Source organism: Dichomitus squalens (genome assembly GCF_000275845.1).
Source record: "Dichomitus squalens LYAD-421 SS1 unplaced genomic scaffold DICSQscaffold_58, whole genome shotgun sequence".
In the NCBI taxonomy this organism is placed as follows: domain Eukaryota; kingdom Fungi; phylum Basidiomycota; class Agaricomycetes; order Polyporales; family Polyporaceae; genus Dichomitus; species Dichomitus squalens.
Window position 1 is genome coordinate 127,053 of NW_006766940.1, and position 19,967 is coordinate 147,019.

Sequence of the window (19,967 nt, forward strand, 5' to 3'; positions counted from 1 at the left end):
ATGAGCCCTGTGTGACGCTTCGAAGGGAGCAGGGTCAGAGAACCCCCGCCTCGGGAAATGTGCCTGAGGGTAACTTCATTTGGAAAAGTTGGTTCCTTGATTGATCACCAGAGTGTGACTTCAGGGGGAGTGTTGGAATCTGTAGAATTCACACTCTAGTATCGGTTGGATGGTGTAGTGGTAACACCTCCCAGCGCATATGGGATGACCCGGGTTCAATCCCCGGTCTGACCAACTTTTCATTGTTCAACAGTGCCATACACGTTCATCGACGTGGGCTGGTGGATGCAGTACTATCTCCCCCTCCCCCTCCGAAGCACTATACCCGAGGCCAAGAAACAGAAGAACTGGCAGATCTATGGCCCAGGAGACAAGCCCATCTTGGTCACCAATGTCGAACACGTCGGAGAATACGTTGCACAGATCATAACGGACAAGCGTACGGTGAACCAAGCGGTCATCATATGGGAAGACGAAGCTTCACAATTGAAGGCGCGGGAGATCGGGGAACGCGTTTCTGGCGATAGCGATGCTCTGGAGGCGAAGCGAGTTCACGTGGGCATCTACAGTCTCGATTCAAGACACGGACAAGGAGTCACTCACTTTACGTCTTGTGTAGTTGAACCCGGAGGATATCACTCGATGGACGGCCGAAGGCAGAGCTCACGTAGGTGCTCGGATCAGGTCGCTCGAAGACTACTCCAAGCACCTGCAGTACGACTATCACTACAGCATGCACGTCCTCCACGAGAGTACGCTGGAAAACGCTAAGCGCCTCGGTTGTTTGGACCCCCACTAAATGTATCCGGACATTCGGCAACAGTCACTGGAGGAATATGCGAATGAGTTCTATGCTTTGGGGGAACCTGGACAATACTACCTAAGGGACTGATGCTCGTAGGTCGTGGATATGTACACTCCAATCTGATGTCGACTCTTTGTTGTTCGCACTACTAGGCAGTAGCGAGAGCAAGGTAAAAGCGAGCTATTGCAGGGGATGCATATCTCCTGGGTTTTGTTTCGAACGAGAGAGCGATTATCATGGGCACCTTGCTGTTACCGCTGGGAAAGGAGGTATTGACGCCGCATGCTGAGCCTACGTCAGCGATTTCACTACGTATCGTCGGACCAGATCTTGGAATTTCAATCAGCTACCAATCTAGTATACGTCAAAGGTTGAGCAACGCACCGGAGATTTCTCATTCTAGGTGCACATCTTAATGCCGATGTGAAGCTTTGGGCCATGGCGAGACCGTCGCTCCCCACGCTGCAAGCAAAGAGCAGTCCGAACAACGGGATCTATTAAGCCGCGCATGGATTGGTACGCCTGCTTTGTCAGCGCTCGGCCGACGAAATGTACTCCGATCCCGGGTCGTCTCACGATTCGGAATATGCTTGAACGGTGATCGTTGCAAGAATACCCCAAGCTCGCCTCCGAGTCGACCATCACAGACATAAAGGGAGCTGTTGGATACTTCATTTCATTATCGGCAACCACAATTCGCTTTCATCTGTGCACAGATTCCTATACTCGATCCTAGAGAATGTCTAGCCGAAAGCCACTCGTTGCCGTCGTTGGAGCGACTGGCACCACCGGTGCAAGCATCACCAAGGCTCTCCTTGCTTCAGGAGACTTCGTACGTATTCCCACGAGCAGATCAGACTCACTTTGCTCAACGTTCTTGGGATTCAAGCGCGTAGCCGTCATTGTCCGACCCTCGTCTCTCTCCAAGTCCATAGTCTCTGAGTTCCGTGCTTCTGGCGCAGAAATCCGCACGGGCGATGTCCAAGATGGCATTGAGAGTCTGAAGAAGACCCTCGAAGGCGCAGATATCCTCGTTAGCGCCGTTGTCGCTTGGTCAATCAATGAGCAACGCGATCTCATACGTGCCGCCAAGGAAGTCCAAGTCCAGCGGGTCGTTCCCTGCGACTTCGGCACACCGGGCGCAAAGGGCGTCCGTGCGCTTCATGACGAGGTATGCGGCGTCAGCTTCCTCGAACGATTCTACTTCATAATCATCCCTGTAGAAACTAGCCATCCATGACTTCATCAAGGAGCTTGGTGTGCCATACACGTTCATCGACGTGGGCTGGTGGATGCAGCTCTACCTCCCACTTCCCCTGCGCAGCAGATTGCCGCTGCCTTTGAAGGAGATGACGTGGAAGATCTACGGAGACGGCGAAGCACGCAACCTCCTGACGAACAACCAGAATATCGGCAAATACGTCGCGCGCATCCTCGCGGACATGAGAACATTAAACCACTCGGTGATCGTATGGGAAGACGAAGTTAGCCAGGCCGAAGCACACGCGTTCGGCGAGAGGCTTTCCGGCGAGGGGGATGCGCTCAAAGAGAAGCGGATAGTCGTATGTCTCCATCCTGAGGTGTTACAGGACCACACCACTGATGCACGCACATAGGCTACCAAGGAAGATTACCTGTCCGCGGCGGCAGCAGCCAAGGAGGTCCTAGCCAAGGATCCAAGTGACAGCGGGGCACATATGATCGAGTCCTGGAACGAGTATCAGGTCAGTATGTACGTCCTAAGGGAAAATACACTCGAGAACGCGAAGAGACTTGGGTACCTGGACGTGCGAGAGTTGTATCCCAACATCACTCCACTTCCATTCGAGGAATATGCAAAGCAGTTCTACGCCGGGGAGGATCCTGGCGACGCGTGGTCCAGGGCTTAGCTTGATACTACATAGCTTGTGAGTGGAATTTCGGGCTGATAGCGCATGTGGTCCGATCACATTTATGTCATGCCCTTTGGAATGTAGGTGACGTATTGGAGGCTAGTACCCTTCATTGCTGCGACGGGATAGGGGCGAAATAGTCGGTGCTGAGCGAGATAGTACCGTGGGGGACGAAGCCAGTCGAGTCATTGACGGGGTCATGTAGAAACCAAATATATGTCTTGAATTGTGGGAAGCCAATCATGCACGCTGCCGCAAAGCAGCCCGTCATGGAAATCAGCCAAGATGCCTGGTTGCTAGGTGCGCTGACGTCAGCTTTTGCGATAAAACCGGATCGGATCTGCCGGATCTCTGTCGACGCTGTCGTGCAACGAGCGCGCGGCACCTTGTTCCAAACGCCCAGTTGGAAAGCGTCGACCGGCACCCTTGACCTGTATGCCTCAGCTGCAAGCTTGCTGCAGACCAGTATGAGCTGACGTGCACACAAATATGAAACCGCGGCAACTGACTAGGAGCTTGTAACCGCTGTCACACAAAGTACGTGTCCATCATCGTCTAATTGATAGCTGAGCCAGAGGTGGGTCTCGCTACCTTCTGACACCAGCAATACTCATCCTTGCGTATTCAGCCTTCCGTCGACCACGACCACCATTTAATATGGCCACCTGTTAAGCTGCGGCGCACGGATTAATGGTTTAGTCAACATCCTACGCAGCATCCCAAGCTTGCTTCGCTGCAGGGTCTCGGACATAGCACATAGCAGATAGTAAATGGCGAGTTAAATGTTTGCTAATCTGCCCAACGAAAATCAGAACAGAACCTCCGAGCTCCAGCTATACATACACTAACAATGTCCAGCTACAAGCCACTTGTCCTCCTCATCGGTGCTACCGGCCAAACTGGCAGCAGCATTCTCAAGGGACTGCTAGACTCCGGCGCTGTCGTATGTACCCTTTTCTTCCGAGCCCTTGCTCCCATCATCGACCGCTCACGGTGATCTCCGGTAGCGCGTAGCGGCGCTCGTCCGTCCTTCATCCATCTCTAAGCCCTCGACCGAAGTCCTTCGCACCTCTGGCGTCGAGATTCGTGCTGGCGACATCAAAGACAGCGTCGACAGCCTCAAGAAGACTCTCGAGGGCGTCGATGTCCTCATCAGCGCCGTCGGAGGCCCCGCCCTCGGCGACCAGAAAGACGTCGTGCTCGCCGCCGAGGAGGCTGGGGTCCAGCGTGTCGTCCCATGTGATTTTGCTACACCCGGTGCGAAGGGCGTACGTGGCGTGGCTGATATCGTGCGTCCACGGCTCTGTTTTGTCGCGTGCAGTGCTGACACAATGTTCAGAAATTCGGCATCCGCGAGTACATCCAGTCGCTCGGCGTCGGGTACACTTTCATCGATGTCGGTTGGTGGGCACAGCTCTACCTCCCGTTGCCTCTCCGCAGCAATGCGCCCGCCCAGGTGAAGGCGGGGACATGGCTCATCTGCAAGGATGGATCGGCGAATAACCTCGTGATCGACAAGGGCCATATCGGGACGTTCGTGGCACGCATCATCACCGACCCACGCACGTTGAACAAGGCGGTGATCGCCTGGGACGACGAGGTGACGCAGATCGCGGCGCACGAGATTGGGGAGCGCGTCTCTGGAGAGGGCGAAGAGCTCAAGAAGCAACGCATCTACGTCTGTGACCTTCTATCATCGTCTGTGCACGGGAGTGGTTCTGACAACACGCGATATTGATATAGCTCAAAAGAGGTGACTACCTCGCCAGCGCTGCCGCCGCCAAGGACGAGGTTGCGAAGGACCCGACCAACGTCGGTGCCTATATCAAAGTTGCGATGAGTGAGTATGGCCACAGTCTGTATGTTCTGCAGGAGAACACGCTCGAGAACGCCAAGGCGCTCGGCTACCTCGATGCGAGGGAGCTCTACCCTGATATCCCGAAGTTCACGCTGGAGGACGTGGCGAAAGACTTCTATGCAGAGGCGGAGCCGGGAGATATTTACACTGCTTACGGGTGAATGGGCAAGCAAGCAGGCCAATGCGATGGTAGAATTTGCCGATGTTATGTTGGAATCCTGGCGTCGAGATGACGAGCTCGCGGAACGAGCGCCACAGGTCCCGGATACCCGCGCCCTTATCTACCCCTATTTAGCTACCTATATAAGCCTCATTGTATCTACTGTGTACCGCACGCGTTCGCACCGGCCAAACGCGAATCCCATTTGTGCCCGCTTGCCCTCGAACTTCTTCATATGAATGACTTAGGATCATGTGGGCGAACATCATAGAGTTGCGAGGGCTCAATATAGTCAACTCCGAAGCTCGGAAGTTCGGGGGCACAGGTGATTCCAGGAGTGTAGCCAAGGAAAACAGATCAGAATGATCGACACTGAACTATCCCATACTTACCCGACCGTATGAGAGGTCTCTACCTCACGCACGACTTCAGGCTCTAGATTACCACATGCATGCATATCTATTCTGACGTGGGCGTATTCCCGTTCCGTAGACATGATGAATCATCTAGCGCGTAAGTTTGTTCATGTCGCGCATAAACTGGTCAAAGCTGTGGTGATAGTCGCCGACACGACGAGAGCAGGTCTAGAGCTTCCAATGCTGGGGAAGGGGACACTAGTACGACGCCATAGGTGGCGGCCGACTAAACTGCACCTTCGTCTTGTCTTCAAATTAGCATCGGAGAATGCGTCGCCGATACCTGCCGTGATACCTGCTGTTCTGCGAGCCTACTACAGATGTGCGACGGGTGAGTAGATGAACTTGAAAGAGAGGATAGCACCATCCCCTGAAGAAGGTGCCTGCGGCTTTGTAATGGACGCCATGGGCTTGCGATTCCCTGATCGAGACAGCCGACATTTACCGAAGAGCACGCCGCCCGCCTATGTTCGACATCACGGCGCGGAACCAAATGCTCGTCAGGTAACGTTTGTCAGCGATCGTATCTACGCACATGCCACATGCTGCTCCCTGGACCGAATCGATGCCAACAGCAAGGTTAGGGGCTTGTCACTGAAATACGACTTGCCATCGCATTCCCCGCACTCCCAAGAGCTAGACCTGCAACTCGGACCTCAGTATCCACAACGACTGCATGTACAGCGATAACAGGCCTCTCGTGCTCGTAGTCGGCGCAACTGGCCGCACTGGTTGGAGCATCGCCCAGGGCCTTCTCGCATCCGGCAACTTCGTACGTCCTATCAGATCACGATCTCGGCCACTGCGTTCTACTGACTCACACATCCCTTGACAGCGTGTGGCCGCGCTCGTCCGGCGAGCTTCTCTTTATTTCCGCTCCACAGAAGCACTGCGCACGTCCGGGGTCGAGGTCCGCGTGGGGGACGTCAAGGACAGCGTCCAAACGCTGTCGCTGGCCTTGCAGGGCGTCGATACCTTGATCAGCGCGATTCCACGAGCGCTCATCCCGGAACAGAAGGGACTCTTGGTTGCTGCGAGGATGGTGGGAGTGCAGCGCGTCATCCCTTGCGATTGGAGTACCCCGGGGGCCAGGGGCGTGCGAGAGGTCCTGGATCAGGTCGGGTGTCTTCGCGATATGCTAGGCCGCTTCGGACGACGCTGACACCTCACACGCCGGGCAGAAAATCGCCATCCACGAGTTCATCCAGCAGCTCGAGCTCCCGTTCACATTCATCGACGTAGGATGGTGGATGCAAGCCTACCTGCCACTGCCGCAGCGAAGCGTTGTCCCCGAGCACTGCAGAGCCAACACCGAGACGATCGTCAGGAGAGGGGAGGCGAAGAACCTCGTGACGGACTACAGACGAATCGGGATATATGTCGCGCGGATCATTGCGGATCCGCGCACGGTGAACCGGTCGGTGATCGTGTGGGAGGACGAGGTAAGCCAGAGGCGGGCGCACCAGCTCGCGGAGCGATATTCGGGAGAGGCAGATTTCATCCGGTCTCGGCGCGTTTTCGTGAGTGTAGTGTCTACTGAGATCGCGGAGAACCTGGGACATCGCTGACGAGAACTTCTTTGGATGCGAAACAGGTCAGTCGGGATTACTTCCTCAAGAAAGCGGCGGAGACGAGGAGAAAGATTGGCCAGGACCCGTCGAAGGCGACACCGGCCGACCACGTTACATTGTCGTTCAGCGAGGATATGCACAGCATGTACGTGCTGGAGGAGAACACGTTGGGGAACGCCAAGCGGCTCGGGTACCTGGACGTGCGGGAGTTGTATCCGGATTTGCCGCGGTACACATTCAAGCAATGTGCGAAGGAGTTTTACCGGCTACCGCGACCGGGCGAGGACCACAAGTCGTGTGGATGAGGATATTTGCATGAGCTATCGAGAACATGCCCTTGTACGTCAAAATTCCTACATATTGTGCATCCCTGATTTCAGCGCATCCAGAGTCGTGAGCACACATGGACCATTGTGTCAGCATCGCACGTACTTGGACATGATCACGAGGAGTCCGTCTCTGAAGTGTCATTAGCCTATCCAGCCTGCTGTCATGTGCGCCGTGGACCTTGGCCTCCCTACCGCGCATGACGTTCATAGTTGAACAAGGTCATGGCCGCAGTCGAGATGAGCAAGACCGAGCGGTGTCTTTTTTGGGATCGCTCCTGTCAAGTCACCGCGCAGTGATTAAGGTTCTGTCCTTGGGTCCCGCATACATGGTAGCTATCTCCTGAGCCTTACGACCATCTGGGGAATACACCCGCAGATGACGCTAGATGGCAGGGGTGATAAGGACCGGGGCAGGGAATGCGAGTTTCATTGCACCCTAGGTCTTGGCTGAGTCACTACCGTTCCGGCGCATAACATCTGTCGACTGCTCTGCATTCCATGGCTCCATTCACAGTTTCGAGAACATCTGCGATGGACGGCGATCGTGCTCATCCCGAACAGAACGCCAGCCGCTTCCCCGTCGAAGTCTGCGAGAACATCATCGACATGCTGTACTCGTTGGCCGTCCAAGTCTAAGTCGAACATACTCGCGCCTTGCATCACTGCGCCCTCGTGTGCAGAGCGTGGCGCGTCCGCTCCCAATGCAACCTGTTCTACACTGTCGTTCTCCACGACCTTGCAGCACTCCACACGTTCTCGGCGGTCCTCGACAACGGGCCCCATCGGTGCGAGTATGTTCACGAAGTCACCTTCGTCGGGCGCACACTTCATACCACAGCCAGTCTTCTTTCGATCTTGCCTATTGCCCTCCATGGGAAGCTCTAGTACGTCCAACTCGGAAACTACGAAGATCCTACAATACCTTCCTCTTCATCCCCGCTTCTCGCTCTTCTTCTCTACATTCACGACTGTTTCTGGACTCTATATCTTTGATCTTACATTCGGGAACTTCAACGATCTTGCCAGAATGATAAACTCCCTTCCGGCATTGCGAAGACTTGTTTGCAACGGTGTGCGGTGCGTGACCCTCGGCCCTCTGCCATTCAACATGAAACCGCGAGCCGATAGGGTCCATGCTCCTGGAAAGCCATTTGCATCAAACCTGGGCGAGCCGTCCCTGGTATGTACTCAGCGATATGCATGGCACGCATCTAATACCGTTCATCTAGGTTCACATGGACATACACTGCGTCCAAAGACTGGTATCTGCATGTGGGCCACGTCTCAGGGGATTGACAGTAGCCATGCCCTTCTTTCACCACACAGAGATGGTCCTGCCTAGTGTGTTGACTCTACTTCATGATGAAATTCTAAGCTAGCTTTCGCACTGACATATCACATAGGGGACCCCACCACAGAGCATACAATGGGCGTCACTTGAGCCTCTGCTCGACGCTCGAGCGATTGGAGATTTGTCTGCGTCCGAGGGCCCTGACTGAGGGGCGGTCGCTCGACAAACTCAAGGCGATGCTCAACTCGTGGGATCCTCAAGTTCCTCTCCAAAATGTCCATCTTCGAGCGTACTATGAACACAACTTTACTCAGCAGAGCTTTGCAGACCTTCTCGGTACAGTGGGTCTAGTCCTGGAAGACTTGCTTCGTGAGTCTTCAGGATCACTGAGTGCTGACGGAGAGGTTGGCGAGCAGGGCCGGAGATGGCAGCTATGGGTCGACATAAATGACTGGGAGGTTTGGCGAGATTGGTGGTGGACACATGTCCAGAAGTGCTTTCCGACGTTGGCGAAGTCCGCTGCGCTCAGGATGAACTTTGCCCTACGTAAGCGATCAAGCAACATCATCATTTGCGAGTGTAGAAGGATCACTCAACCGCTATCTTTTATTCCACTAGCACCGTATGACTTGTACAAATGGAAAGACAGCCATGCGCTGCCACCAATGTTGACAACCACTACCTAGCGAACCCGCCCTGGACTCAGCCAAGGTAAGACTCTTCTTGTCGACCAATATTGGCTGTTGAATGCCGTTCCATCTGCTGCTAGCTGTGCCGCCATCTTCGCACGTACTTACATCGTCATGTGAACTCAGGCAACAAGTACGCCAGCCATACGTTGTTCGCTCACGCTCGGTTGCACGGTCGTCGGGTGGAGGAAGAGCAAAGTCTGTTTGGGGGTAAGACCATAGGAGACGGGGCGATCTCAAGGAGGAACCCGGGGTAGGGACACACGGAGACAAAGAGGTGTCAGGGAAGCGGTTTGGCATGAAGGGGTGGAGGCAGTTTGCAAGTTCGGTCAACGTTCGCGTTACACGTGCGGTCCCGATATGCATGCTACTGCTGAATGGATGTGCGTCGTGTCAGGCTGCGCCTCGCGTGCATCATCGTGAGCTCGGAATACTCAACTGTGAGGTTGTAGCGCGGCCCTGAGCGGCATTGCGGTAGAATTAGTCTCGGTAGACTCTAGCACCGCCAGCGTGACTCCGCTCGCGCAATATGAGGTACCCAAGAGGCCGCTTGGGGGGAAGAGAACCGGATGCGTCCGCCGTCCACAGAGATCTGCGGTGGGCAGCGCTGCGAGGGCGGCGGCATCCGGTGACGGTCCGAGGTGCAACTCTATCAGACGCTCAATGCGAGCTCTTTTAGTCATCTCGTCGAGCGAGGATACGGACAGAGGACGCGGGCACCGGTGGGTTTGATACAGCGGTCACCCCGCTGCGATGCGTCCAACGTCCGTGTCTTCGCCTGGCCGGGTCTGTCGCCATTCACAGTTGGCAATCTGAACGTGCGTTGCCCTCCTGTCCTCGAGACGTGCGGCTGAGACCGCCGGTGGCGGAGCGAAAGCGCGGGTTCGCGCTCAGGATGCCTGCATGACTCATGGCAGCGTCGGCGGCAGTAAACCGGGGCAGTAAACCGGTGACGCCATGGCTTGTTCGAGGGGAGAATGAACATGGTGGGTAACAAGGGAGCGTGCGGCCGGCGCAGATGGCCGGGAGGAGCGCCGATGGCTGTAGGCAGGGATGCGGGAAGCCTCGCAAGCTGTACATGCACAGCGAGCTTTCCTCCTTTCGTGCGCCTGTATGCGTCTGCTAGGCACCTCTCGCCCGTGCTTTCAGGTTCCCCACTGCTCTGATGTACCCCCACCTTTGCCAGTCCTGCCAAAAATGCAAATCCAAGACGTCGTGAGCTGACATAATCATCGCCATCTCCATTGTAAACACTGGATGACTTTCCATAAGCTATCTACGGCTTTACGGACGTCCGTAAATCTCTAAACAGACCGATTTGGGCAAGGGGCAGTGTTGCCGACACCAGATCTGAACTCCGCTGATGAAATTTAGGATACGGACGTCAAAATCTAGGAGGGGGGTCCGACCCCCCTTTCTAAATCTCTAACAGGCCGTAGACAGTCCGTAGACCTCGGCATACGGTGCCGTGACCACGAGAAAGGAAGGAGCCATCATGACAAAGCGAACTGCATGCCAAATACAGACATGACATAAGCCACTCCAGTCACGTGCTGATGATGAGCAGAACATGCCGCCTGTTTAGCGCCCAAGATCCAGAGACTGTTTCAAACCCCGCCTAGAAATCTACGGACGTCCGTAGAGCCGTAAATCCTTATGGAAAGTCGTCCACTGAGGGAGGCGTTTCAGAACACCCTGATCTTCGCCTGTGAGGCTCCGCCATGTATTCGCGCAATCACGTCCCTGGCAACGGGTGCGAGGCAGTCGATCGTGGAGCCAAGGCGTGTACAGGGGCCGCGTACACGTTAGATTTCCAGTATGGTTGCGTCGCGGTCAAGCCGTGTGTGGCGTCGCGTGTGTTGTCGCGGCGAGACCGTGGCTGACCACAGCGGATAAGCGAAAACAAAAGGTTTTACGCGAGTTTTGTGTTGTGGCGTGCGTTTTGGTGTGTGGCGTGGCTGGCGTGGCTGCTGAAGCGCACGGTGCAACGTCCTTGTTCACGTATACATAAGACCGCCGACTCGCCTTCTCAGCCTCCGCCACTCCCTTCGTGCTGCACTGGCGGCTGGTACCTCGGGAGGTGAGGAGTTCGCGCGGGCAGACCAGGTACGTCTGCTAGTCCACTGACTCTTCATTCACCACTGCTTACATATTTCAAGTGTTCAACGCATTTTTAGGTTCAGGCGAGCGGCGGCGGAGCTCTGCTGGGTTGATCTTGTCGCACCTTGGGTGAGTAATGTATCTTTTGACCCTCGTAATCTTGCAAACTGAATTTGGACGCTGCCAACGCCTGCTGCAGCATATCTCCGATCTTCGCGTACAACCGCCCGCAACCAGTGCTTCTCCTCCGCCACCTTGTCACGTCCCAGGATCCCATGCCTGACGTGCCGAAGTGCACCAGGTGTCATATACGAAACTCGGCGAAGCAAGGCTGTACGCATGACCGCTGTGCTCCATGCTGCCGGAGCGATACTTCGTATACGTGTGCGTACATCTACCACCGCGAGACCCCGAAGCCTTCGAAACGGCGCATATCCACGGTGGCAACCACTCCTTCACACACTCCTTCGACAGCTTCAATTTCTACTTCTCCCACGTTGACAACATCCGCCTCCGTTCCCTCTATCGAGGCGTCAAGTTCAACTTTGTCAACAACTCATCCGTATGCACAGCCGCTTCATTCCCTCTGGACACCCAACAACGCGTTTGGTGCTGCGGTACAGCAGGCTGTCGATGAGCAGAGGATCGCACTAGCCTCAACAAAGGTTCAGGCGCGTCAGGAGTATGATCGGGTGGTTCAGAAGACGGTGGATTTTCAAGTATGGGTTGAGGTACGTTTCGAGCTTCTATAGAGACTTTGCAATTGTGATGGCTTACTATTTTCATTCACGTCGCAGCCCTTAACTAGACCTTTCCACATATGTGAATTCATTGAATCACATCCGCTTCTAACCCTTGCCACTATTCGGATAATCCTTGAGCGCTTTCCATCGGGGACAAAGGCTGTCGCGCTCTATAATAGGATGAAGGGGAGGTGGCAGGAACGAGAGGTGAATCATCCGATTGCCCTGCAGGAGGGTGAGCGAGAGGTGTTCATTCGTGCTGTGGGGCTCTCCGACGCACAGTGCCTTGACCTGCCGTTGTCATTGGCGCCTAGTTCTACTTTGAAGCGGTCACGTTCCCCTACCCTGGTTTCCGCAGTATCACCGACAAAGCGTGTAAAGTCCGTGAGCATCACTGATTCTCTACTCCCCCTGATATCTGCGGCGACATTTTCACCTCCTTCTCCGAGCTTGACGTCTCCTTCCCCTGGCTGGTCTATTCCTACCCCATCTAATGTATCGCCTGCTTCTCTTGAACAATCCTATGCTGGTCTTCTCGGTGCTCTCACCTTTACATCACTCACTGTCGCGCAACGGGCGGCTGCCTTCCCTTCGAAGTATTCGTTTGCTGAAGTTGCAGCGTTCATTCGTGCGGTAGATGAAGAGGCCAAGAAGGAGGAACTTTCCATAGGGAAGGCTCTCGATTGTATTGTGGCATCCACAGGGGTCAGATGCGGTACCACAAATCTCAACACTGTTAGGATGAATCTGAAGAGGGGGAACTACGAGCTATGGCGAGAGTTCATAGATGCATCACCGACACGTCTCGGATCCTATTCCCAGTACAAGAATAGGGTGAAAAAACTCCCCCCCGTGTCGTCCCTAGATTGGACAAGCTTTCCGCAGGAGCAGAAGCCTGTCTCGACTGGTGAGTCACTGACAGTGGCCTATCACATGTACAACTGATTGATTGTTGTCACCATACTAGGCCCGATTCTTGTCCCGGCTGACGATGCGGCACCGGCTTCCATGATGGGGCTGCCATTTCAATTCACCTTTATGCATCCCATTCCCATGGACTTTCCAGCAGATGTGGCCTTGTTCATAGATGATTAGTGAGTGCTAACCATCTTGTAGGATATGTAAGCATTTCTGACATCAGATGATTCAGTTTCGCTTCTGGCGTCGAGGCACCCTCTTTCTCAGATAGCGCAGATTCACTATTCTGCCAATGTCCACATAACTCCGGATGTCTCATCGATCTTCCGAACCCTTCTGAATCCTGCCTGGGATATCATGCACCAAGTCCATCTGTCTATTCCGAGTCTCTTCACAATCCATCTCTCAACGACCAGATCCCACGATTTTCCGAATCGGATACCACCCAATCTACCACAGATCTGGCATGTTCATCACCCCTGTGGTACGACTCTCCCTTGATCGACACATCCACCCCATCTGCATCATCTGTTGCTGATGATTTCAACGGATTTGTCTGTTCACCCACTAAAGAGCTGCTATCCGCTGGTGAGCTAACCAGCCTCGATTTCGTGAACTCCTCCCCACCTTCTTTACCTAGAGCCTGGAGCTCCCTGGATGGCGCCTTAACAAACTCCTTCTAGGTACCCATTCTCATGTGTCTCAACACATTACATCAACCTAATCGTAGGATACATACCCCTTTATTCCCATCTAATCGTATGTTACATGCCCACATACCAACTTAGCGTTCACATCGCCATTTAATCTCCATCAGTAGTTGATGCGCTACCTGCAGATCATGTTAACACTACTGAATACAAGGGCTCTGAAATTCGAACACATGGTCTCCGAAGCTGAGCAGTACGCTGAGACCGACAAAGCGTGCAAGCAGCTCGTCGAGGAGGCGAACAAGGTGGACTCCATCTGTGCCAACACCGAGAAGGCAATAAACGAGTTTAGGGACCAGATTGACACGACGGAGAAGGTCAGCAAGCTCATCGTGGAGCTGCGCGAGCTTGCCGTCAAGGGCTGGGCGGGCGACACGTCTGTCGACGCTAAAAGATACGCGAGAAGGTCAACGAGACCCAGCAGTCGTCGCTCGGTCTCCTCCAAAAGGTGTACGAGAAGCGCAATGTGGAGGGCGCTGCATTGTTCCAGCAGCCTGCGTCGGAGAACAAGGAGGAGAACGAGTGACTAGGGTGGCACATTCTGTAGCATGGCCCATGGGGTTAACAGGGAAGGCTCGACCATAGGTTAGTCGCCATCGTGGAAAGTGATGGTGCTCGTAGTCGACCATCTACGTGTGCACACGGTGATCGTACGACATCTTGCCAAAGCCCATGGCAGGCTCTTGCTAGCGTTTGGACTCCCCTTCTCCTGGTTCTCCTGGCACGCATGATGCGCAAGTGCAGAGTTCAGAACCGACGCCAAACCTAAGTCGATAACGACATACCGTAAGGCTTTACCTCGCACCATGCCGCTGCATGGTGACATGCGCACTGAGGTGATCCGAAGTCTTGTACACCTTCGTACGCCTTCGTGCAATTCGGCCAACTGTTGCTAGAGTCCGCGCTCGCTTGCCCTGGTGCTCCCTACTGCGGTTTTGAGTGATACAAGCTGTTCCCTTAAACAACAAAGGAGTAATTGTGCAGTCATAAAAGGAACACCCGTACCAGAGACGTCCTCCGCGCTGGCTACGCTAGCAGCGTTCAACGGAGAAAACAGCGAGCTTGCTATGTGGGTCCTTGTTTCGGGTTTGGCCCGCTTGAACACCGCGTTCTCTTCTTCTTCATACCCTTGAGCACCCCTAAAATAACTTGAGATACTTTGCAGTTGCGTCCGGAGTGGTGGCTGGTGTGATGGGGGTACAGGCGACGTGAGGATGTGCAGCACGAGGAGGAGAGGAAAGAAGTGCCGCCGTTTGAGCGGCTTCAGCGCTTGCACTTGCGCGGACGTAGGGCCACAGGTTGTTCTCCTTCCCTGCCGCCTCTCTCTGCTCGTAGTCTTGCTGGGACCTGCCTTGGCTCTGCGCTATTCTCAGATATAGATTTACCAAGTGAGATGTCGACAAGCCCACTTTAAGCGATCGCTACCGTGCCCCAAGGCATCGGACTTCCTCGATATCGTCCTTTCTTACCCACCTCGACCCCGCTCTCGACGAGCTCGGTTCCGTCAAGGACACATGGAACGGGGTGTCTGAGCCACGATGTTCCAGCTGCCACTCGCGCAGGTACGTGCGTTCAGACTTCTATCAGAGCGTCCTCACGTTCCTGATGAAGGCCCGTGCTTATACAAGATCCTCTCCTTGTTCTCTCTCCTCATGCCTCTGCCTCCTCGACGCTCTCAATCGCGCACAACCCCCAGTCTGCATCGTCCGCCTACGTGACCTTGATGTCGCTCACCTGTCGTGCCGCAAGCCCGTGAATACCCCACGCCGGTCGCGCGGCCCTTCCGCTTCTCTTCTGCCCAGCACGACATGAGCTCGGATCGCAGAGATAGCAAGCTCTCTGAGCTTCTCTCTCACAAGCGCACCTCGTCGCTGCCACCTAAGAAGGACAACGGTGCTACCCGCGGTGCGTGTCTCTCGCAGTCTTTCCTCCACTTTCCATCGGAGCGCCCGCATCTTCGTCCACGTCCATGGACTGCTCCTGGCGTCGACACGGATATTGGATGCAGCGGTGTCGCATCGCCCCCAACTGCCTTCCGACTCTGCGTCAGAAAGCGGTATATATCCGGGCATGTAGGCTGCTTCGTGGGCGGCGCGCCTGGCCTCCGCACGCCAAAGGACCGATGTCATTGGGCGGACGTCATAAGATACTGAGAAATTGGCCGGAGCCTGTTCGTTTCCATGCCGCGCCATCTCCATCCCAGTGTCTTGTCCGAGTGCTCTTATATGCGTCCAACACTGCTGACTGGCGACGCTGTCAGACCCGTTCACAGCGCATCCCTCGGGCTCTGCGTCGTTCGTCACCTATGAAGCCTCCGCCACCCCTGCTGCTTCATCCTCCATGTCTCCCGCCTCTCCGTCCAACCCACAGCAGAGCCCCCTAGCCGGCCCGCCAAAACGTGCGCGTGGGAGTATGCTCCTCTCCTCGGGTATCTCGCTCCCGTTTTCACGCCAGCGCAACAAGACCAAGAAAATACGGCCGCCGCCACCGGCTACTCAATTCATGTTCTCGGAGGTGATAGAGATCTCTGCGCCTCCACCGCTGCCCCCAGAGGAGGATGAGGACCGCGACCGCTTACGTGACGCGGCCGCACAGTCTATAGGATTCGACCCAGTCCTCCTGGAGGATCGCGAGAGCGTCTCCTCGCGGTCGCACATTCTCTCGTTTTCCGAGTCGCATGCGCGCTCGGAAAGGTCGAGATCACGCTCCCGGTCCAGGTCGCGTTCCCCTTCGCCAACGCGTATGCGGTCAGCGCGTCCGGCAGGCTCCCGCGCCGAGACACCTGCCGTGCGTACTCTACCGCCGTTCTCTACGAATCGGGCGGCGCTCGCCCCATGGATCCAGCGTACTTCGCGAGTCTTCAGGCACTATCCACCAACATCGCTCTTGCTCTACGCTCTTTCGAAGCAGCGGAAGAGCCGCACTCTCGTCCTTACTTCCTCGCCATGTCCGCCATCTGGTCCGCCGACACATACGACGTCATTCTCCTCGCAGTCACAATCCCCTTATTCGACGCTTTCTTCGTCGTCACAGCCGCAACATGTAGCACACCTGCATGTTTTCAAGTCGGATGGCGTTAACGACCGTGAGATGGAACGGGTCGAAAATGGTGCAGATAGCGTGGTCTTCGTGGCTGACGAAGAGATCGGTAGCCGGCGCGGTGTTGTGAAAGTGGGTGGAGTGGGAGGTGCAGAGATAGCTCTGTCTATGGCCGACCAATCGGAGTGGATTGACGCTATCAAGCAAGCAGTGCTCAGCGAGAGGTATGATCTTCTATGTCAGTTTGAGCATAGGAGCGCAGCTACTCACGATGGTTTGTTGATGATTCGTATAGATCCGTACGTGCCGGCTTGGGTGCGCTGACCCACAGCAATGGCTTAGAGCCTCGAGGAGATCTGGACGTCATGCTTTCGATACGTGCGCAGGGCATCTTCACCCCTCCCCCTCTTGCAACTCCTGTGACTTCAATGTCGTCGGCTACATTTCATAACATGACAGCTGGGGGGACCACGTCGTCACCTGTTCCTTTGTTGCATTACATATCTCCCCAGCTCTCGTGCCCGCCCTTTGTTGCAGTCTCCGCGCTACGTGGCCTTTTCGGAGCAAACCGCCCTCGTTCGCCTTCCGCAGCGACCTTAGACACGAGCATGAATAGTGTCTGGACGTGATGGCACAGAGACACCGCCACCTCCGGAAGACTCTTCATTTGTTCGTGCAGGGACAAGCTTGTTGAGCATGCTCCGGTCAAGCAGCGTCTCTGGCGAGCGACCTCTTCACCGACTACCCCTCTCTCACTGACTACCCCTCTCTCACTGACTACTCCTATCTCGTCCGTTTCAACCACATCGCAAGTCGAGACCACCTCGCCAGTCGACCTTCCAATACAGATGAGCCTGATCTCCCCTCCAGGGCCTGTACCTTCGCTCGACCAGAAGATCTTGCAAGACCACGATCGTGGCAGCCTGTTGCCGTCTATCGGTCGAGACAGGAATATTGGCCTCGGGCTCACAGGCTTGAATGGTGGGAGCCTCGACGCGCATGTTGTGCGGTTTCACAGTGGCAGCATTGGGGGCCAAGTCGCTTTTCGTCGGCCACCTCGACTACCGCTACATCGATACCCCCGGTACTCCCAATCACTCCCCACCGTGCTCATCCTCAACAAGGCTGACGTTGCACGTTTGGACGACCTCGCCCCCGAGCGTTGTGCAATGGTGAGCGAGATCATCAACGCACAGGGTGTCAAAGACGCATGTCTCTACATCGCCCCCGCGGTGCGTCATGTCCTAGGCTACGATCCTGACGAGCTCGTCGGACACTCTCTTGCAAAGTTCTGTCACCCGGCGGATTGTGTCTATCTCATGCCCGAGCTCAAGGAAGCGTCTGCTACCCCTGGACCCTCGTTGCTCATTACCGGCCTCCCTTCAGCTCCCACAAGCACATTGTCGGCGGCGGATCCCAGCAGCCCCGATACCTCGTTGGAAACGTCTCCACAAGCCGCCTCCCGCACAGTTGATCTCCTCTTCCGCATGCAGGCCAAATACCGAGGCTGTGTCTGGGTCCAATGTTGAGGACACCTCCGCATCAAGCCCAGTATGGGTTGCAAGGTCATCATCCTCAGTGGGCGGCTCAGGAACATGCCCTGCCTCGAGTGGGGGCCGATCTCACACGCAGGAGGACTATGTAGTCGCGCCCGCTCCTCCCGCCGCGTCCAGTCCCCTCATGGGCACGCCCAATGAAGAGTCAGAGGATCGGCCGCCCGAGCGCAAATTCTGGAGTCTGCTGAGCTCCAACGCTGTGTTCTGTACGTCGGCGCTGCCGTTCGCGACGTCGTGGGCCGGCTTGCCAGAGAGGTGATCGGGAAGCCATTGGCAGATTTTGCCGGCGAGAACTCTGCGCAGGAGGTCAATATGGCCATCGATGTCGAGATGATCAAGATTCTTCTCGTCCCCGGGGCAAGCGCGAGAGCGCCGGTCTCACCAAGGACCGCAATCATATCTCCGTCCACCTCGTTCTCTAACGCTCCCAACCGCAGCAGAGCGCTCCCTCTGGATAAGCCAAACAGTCCGCAACGGAGATGAGCCTTCCACAGCCGCCGATCGTTTGCCAGATCAAGCGATGTGAAGGCAGCGCATCGCCGCTGACGAGATACTTCATCCATTCTCTGTGCGAGAGCGTCTTCGACGACTCGACGACAACGAGACCGACCTCGACCACTCAAGCAGTTGGCAATATGAGCTCCAGCAGCTTAAATTTGAGAATCGACGGCTCGTGGATGAGGTCGCTTCCCTCGAAACTGGCATCTCCAAGAGGTACCGCAAGAATCAGACCTCGATCGCTTTCGAGCCATCGTCCAATCTGAGCTCAGGTGTGGCCGCCGGCGTCAGCGTCGGCGGGACAAAGGATGAACGTCGCCTATGCGCCCCACTCGTATCCGTTGTTGTCGTCCAGTATGACTCCGTCATGACAGCGTGTGATGCGCTTCTCGAGCACCACGTCGACATGAAGTTGAGGGGCAACAAGGTCACCGGGATCTTGAACCGTCTCCATGTCGCTGAGCCTAAGCCGCGCGATAATGTCGTTCGTGCGCTGTTCATCCCGGACGCCATCAAGGACCGCAAGAAGTATGACAAAGATGACTCAGAGTGTTGTCGCCTCGAGCGCGACATCGAGGCTGAGGAGGGCGGCGCAGGTGTCTACAGCAGAGAGCTACTTGCTTGAGAACGATGAATGAGGTGGCGATGAATCATTGATGATCGGGCTCTCTCTCTCTCACATGTACCCCTTGTTTGCGTGGCATCATTGTACTTGTAGTATTGTATTCACGAATTTCAATACTGGCTTTGGATATACAGCCACTACGACCGGTTATGATAAACATGAAGCTACGTCCTATGCAAGAACAGATGGCGGGGAAGTAACATAGGGTGTGCACCCGCCTTGCCGAGGTCATCCGCAGTAAGCAGGTTCCGAATCCTAATCACCTCGTCAAGGAAGAAGTCATAGCGACTCTCACGCATCTCCCGAACCATTGCCTGAAATCCACCAAATCAAGCGTTGGTCATCTCTGCGGCCGATGAATTGAAGCGCCAGCGATTGCCGTCAAGGAGTTCAGGGAACATTGCTGCATTGCAGTGGGTGCCGCAAAAGGTGTCCGAGTCCTTATGCTTTGTCTTTGCATGAAAAGGATCCACAGGCATTGCGCACTTGTCGAAGTGGTGGTCGCCAATATGGAGGAGGTGCTTCTTGAGGCTGCAAGCGTTGTCATAGTAAACTACTTCGGGTACGGAATCCTCGGTGGGAAAAACAATCCAAAGAAGCGTCTACAACATGTCATGACATGCCAGACAAAATACAGTATGAATGACTCACTCCTGCACCACCAATCCCTTCAGACCCATACATAGTTGCGCGTCCTAAAATCGTACCACATGTTGCAACAACAAGTTGTTCATTGTGGGTCCGTCGACGCCCAAAACGAGCACGGG

The 19,967-nt window shown here is 55.2% G+C and overlaps 6 protein-coding genes and 1 non-coding gene across 7 annotated transcripts; all 7 read left to right on the forward strand.

Moving 5' to 3' along the window:
- Nucleotides 1–163: 163 nt before the first annotated feature.
- Nucleotides 164–234, forward strand: DICSQDRAFT_t170. The gene has a single exon. It is a non-coding gene; the product is annotated as a tRNA-Cys (tRNA).
- A 1,310-nt stretch (nucleotides 235–1,544) lies between these two features.
- Nucleotides 1,545–2,694, forward strand: DICSQDRAFT_174129 (NAD(P)-binding protein; the record flags this gene model as incomplete). The annotated part of the gene is made up of 4 exons (XM_007369940.1): nucleotides 1,545–1,637; nucleotides 1,695–1,976; nucleotides 2,029–2,367; nucleotides 2,422–2,694. 4 exons carry the CDS (start codon nucleotides 1,545–1,547, stop codon nucleotides 2,692–2,694), a joined length of 987 nt encoding a protein of 328 aa, XP_007370002.1.
- A 629-nt stretch (nucleotides 2,695–3,323) lies between these two features.
- Nucleotides 3,324–4,849, forward strand: DICSQDRAFT_92496 (NAD(P)-binding protein). The gene is made up of 4 exons (XM_007369941.1): nucleotides 3,324–3,640; nucleotides 3,705–3,986; nucleotides 4,037–4,375; nucleotides 4,441–4,849. Exons 1-4 carry the CDS (start codon nucleotides 3,548–3,550, stop codon nucleotides 4,714–4,716), a joined length of 990 nt encoding a protein of 329 aa, XP_007370003.1. The 5' UTR covers nucleotides 3,324–3,547; the 3' UTR covers nucleotides 4,717–4,849.
- An 869-nt stretch (nucleotides 4,850–5,718) lies between these two features.
- Nucleotides 5,719–7,424, forward strand: DICSQDRAFT_140518 (NAD(P)-binding protein). Its single transcript, XM_007369942.1, has 4 exons — nucleotides 5,719–5,903; nucleotides 5,967–6,248; nucleotides 6,313–6,651; nucleotides 6,726–7,424. Exons 1-4 carry the CDS (start codon nucleotides 5,808–5,810, stop codon nucleotides 7,005–7,007), a joined length of 999 nt encoding a protein of 332 aa, XP_007370004.1. The 5' UTR covers nucleotides 5,719–5,807; the 3' UTR covers nucleotides 7,008–7,424.
- Nucleotides 7,425–7,902: 478 nt separating this feature from the next.
- DICSQDRAFT_69791 (uncharacterized protein) lies at nucleotides 7,903–8,373 on the forward strand (the record flags this gene model as incomplete). The annotated part of the gene is made up of 1 exon (XM_007369943.1): nucleotides 7,903–8,373. The coding sequence occupies one exon, from the start codon at nucleotides 7,903–7,905 to the stop codon at nucleotides 8,371–8,373; it is 471 nt and encodes a 156-aa protein (XP_007370005.1).
- Nucleotides 8,374–13,655: 5,282 nt separating this feature from the next.
- DICSQDRAFT_129598 (uncharacterized protein) lies at nucleotides 13,656–14,008 on the forward strand (the record flags this gene model as incomplete). Its single annotated transcript, XM_007369944.1, has 2 exons — nucleotides 13,656–13,862; nucleotides 13,889–14,008. 2 exons carry the CDS (start codon nucleotides 13,656–13,658, stop codon nucleotides 14,006–14,008), a joined length of 327 nt encoding a protein of 108 aa, XP_007370006.1.
- A 1,012-nt stretch (nucleotides 14,009–15,020) lies between these two features.
- On the forward strand, nucleotides 15,021–19,200 carry DICSQDRAFT_174132 (uncharacterized protein; the record flags this gene model as incomplete). Its single annotated transcript, XM_007369945.1, has 11 exons — nucleotides 15,021–15,044; nucleotides 15,111–15,177; nucleotides 15,232–15,387; nucleotides 15,743–16,119; nucleotides 16,176–16,524; nucleotides 16,598–16,745; nucleotides 16,817–17,146; nucleotides 17,201–17,956; nucleotides 18,015–18,283; nucleotides 18,515–18,580; nucleotides 18,653–19,200. The coding sequence occupies 11 exons, from the start codon at nucleotides 15,021–15,023 to the stop codon at nucleotides 19,198–19,200; spliced, it is 3,090 nt and encodes a 1,029-aa protein (XP_007370007.1).
- Nucleotides 19,201–19,967: the final 767 nt, after the last annotated feature.

Coding starts and splice junctions, on each gene's coding strand:
- DICSQDRAFT_140518 (XM_007369942.1), top strand. CDS start 5,808: ATGTACAGCGATAACAGGCCTCTCGTGCTCGTAGTCGGCGCAACTGGC. Junction 5,904..5,966: donor TTCTCGCATCCGGCAACTTC/GTACGTCCTATC, acceptor ATCCCTTGACAG/CGTGTGGCCGCGCTCGTCCG. Junction 6,652..6,725: donor TCCGGTCTCGGCGCGTTTTC/GTGAGTGTAGTG, acceptor GATGCGAAACAG/GTCAGTCGGGATTACTTCCT.
- DICSQDRAFT_92496 (XM_007369941.1), top strand. CDS start 3,548: ATGTCCAGCTACAAGCCACTTGTCCTCCTCATCGGTGCTACCGGCCAA. Junction 3,641..3,704: donor TGCTAGACTCCGGCGCTGTC/GTATGTACCCTT, acceptor GATCTCCGGTAG/CGCGTAGCGGCGCTCGTCCG. Junction 3,987..4,036: donor TACGTGGCGTGGCTGATATC/GTGCGTCCACGG, acceptor CACAATGTTCAG/AAATTCGGCATCCGCGAGTA.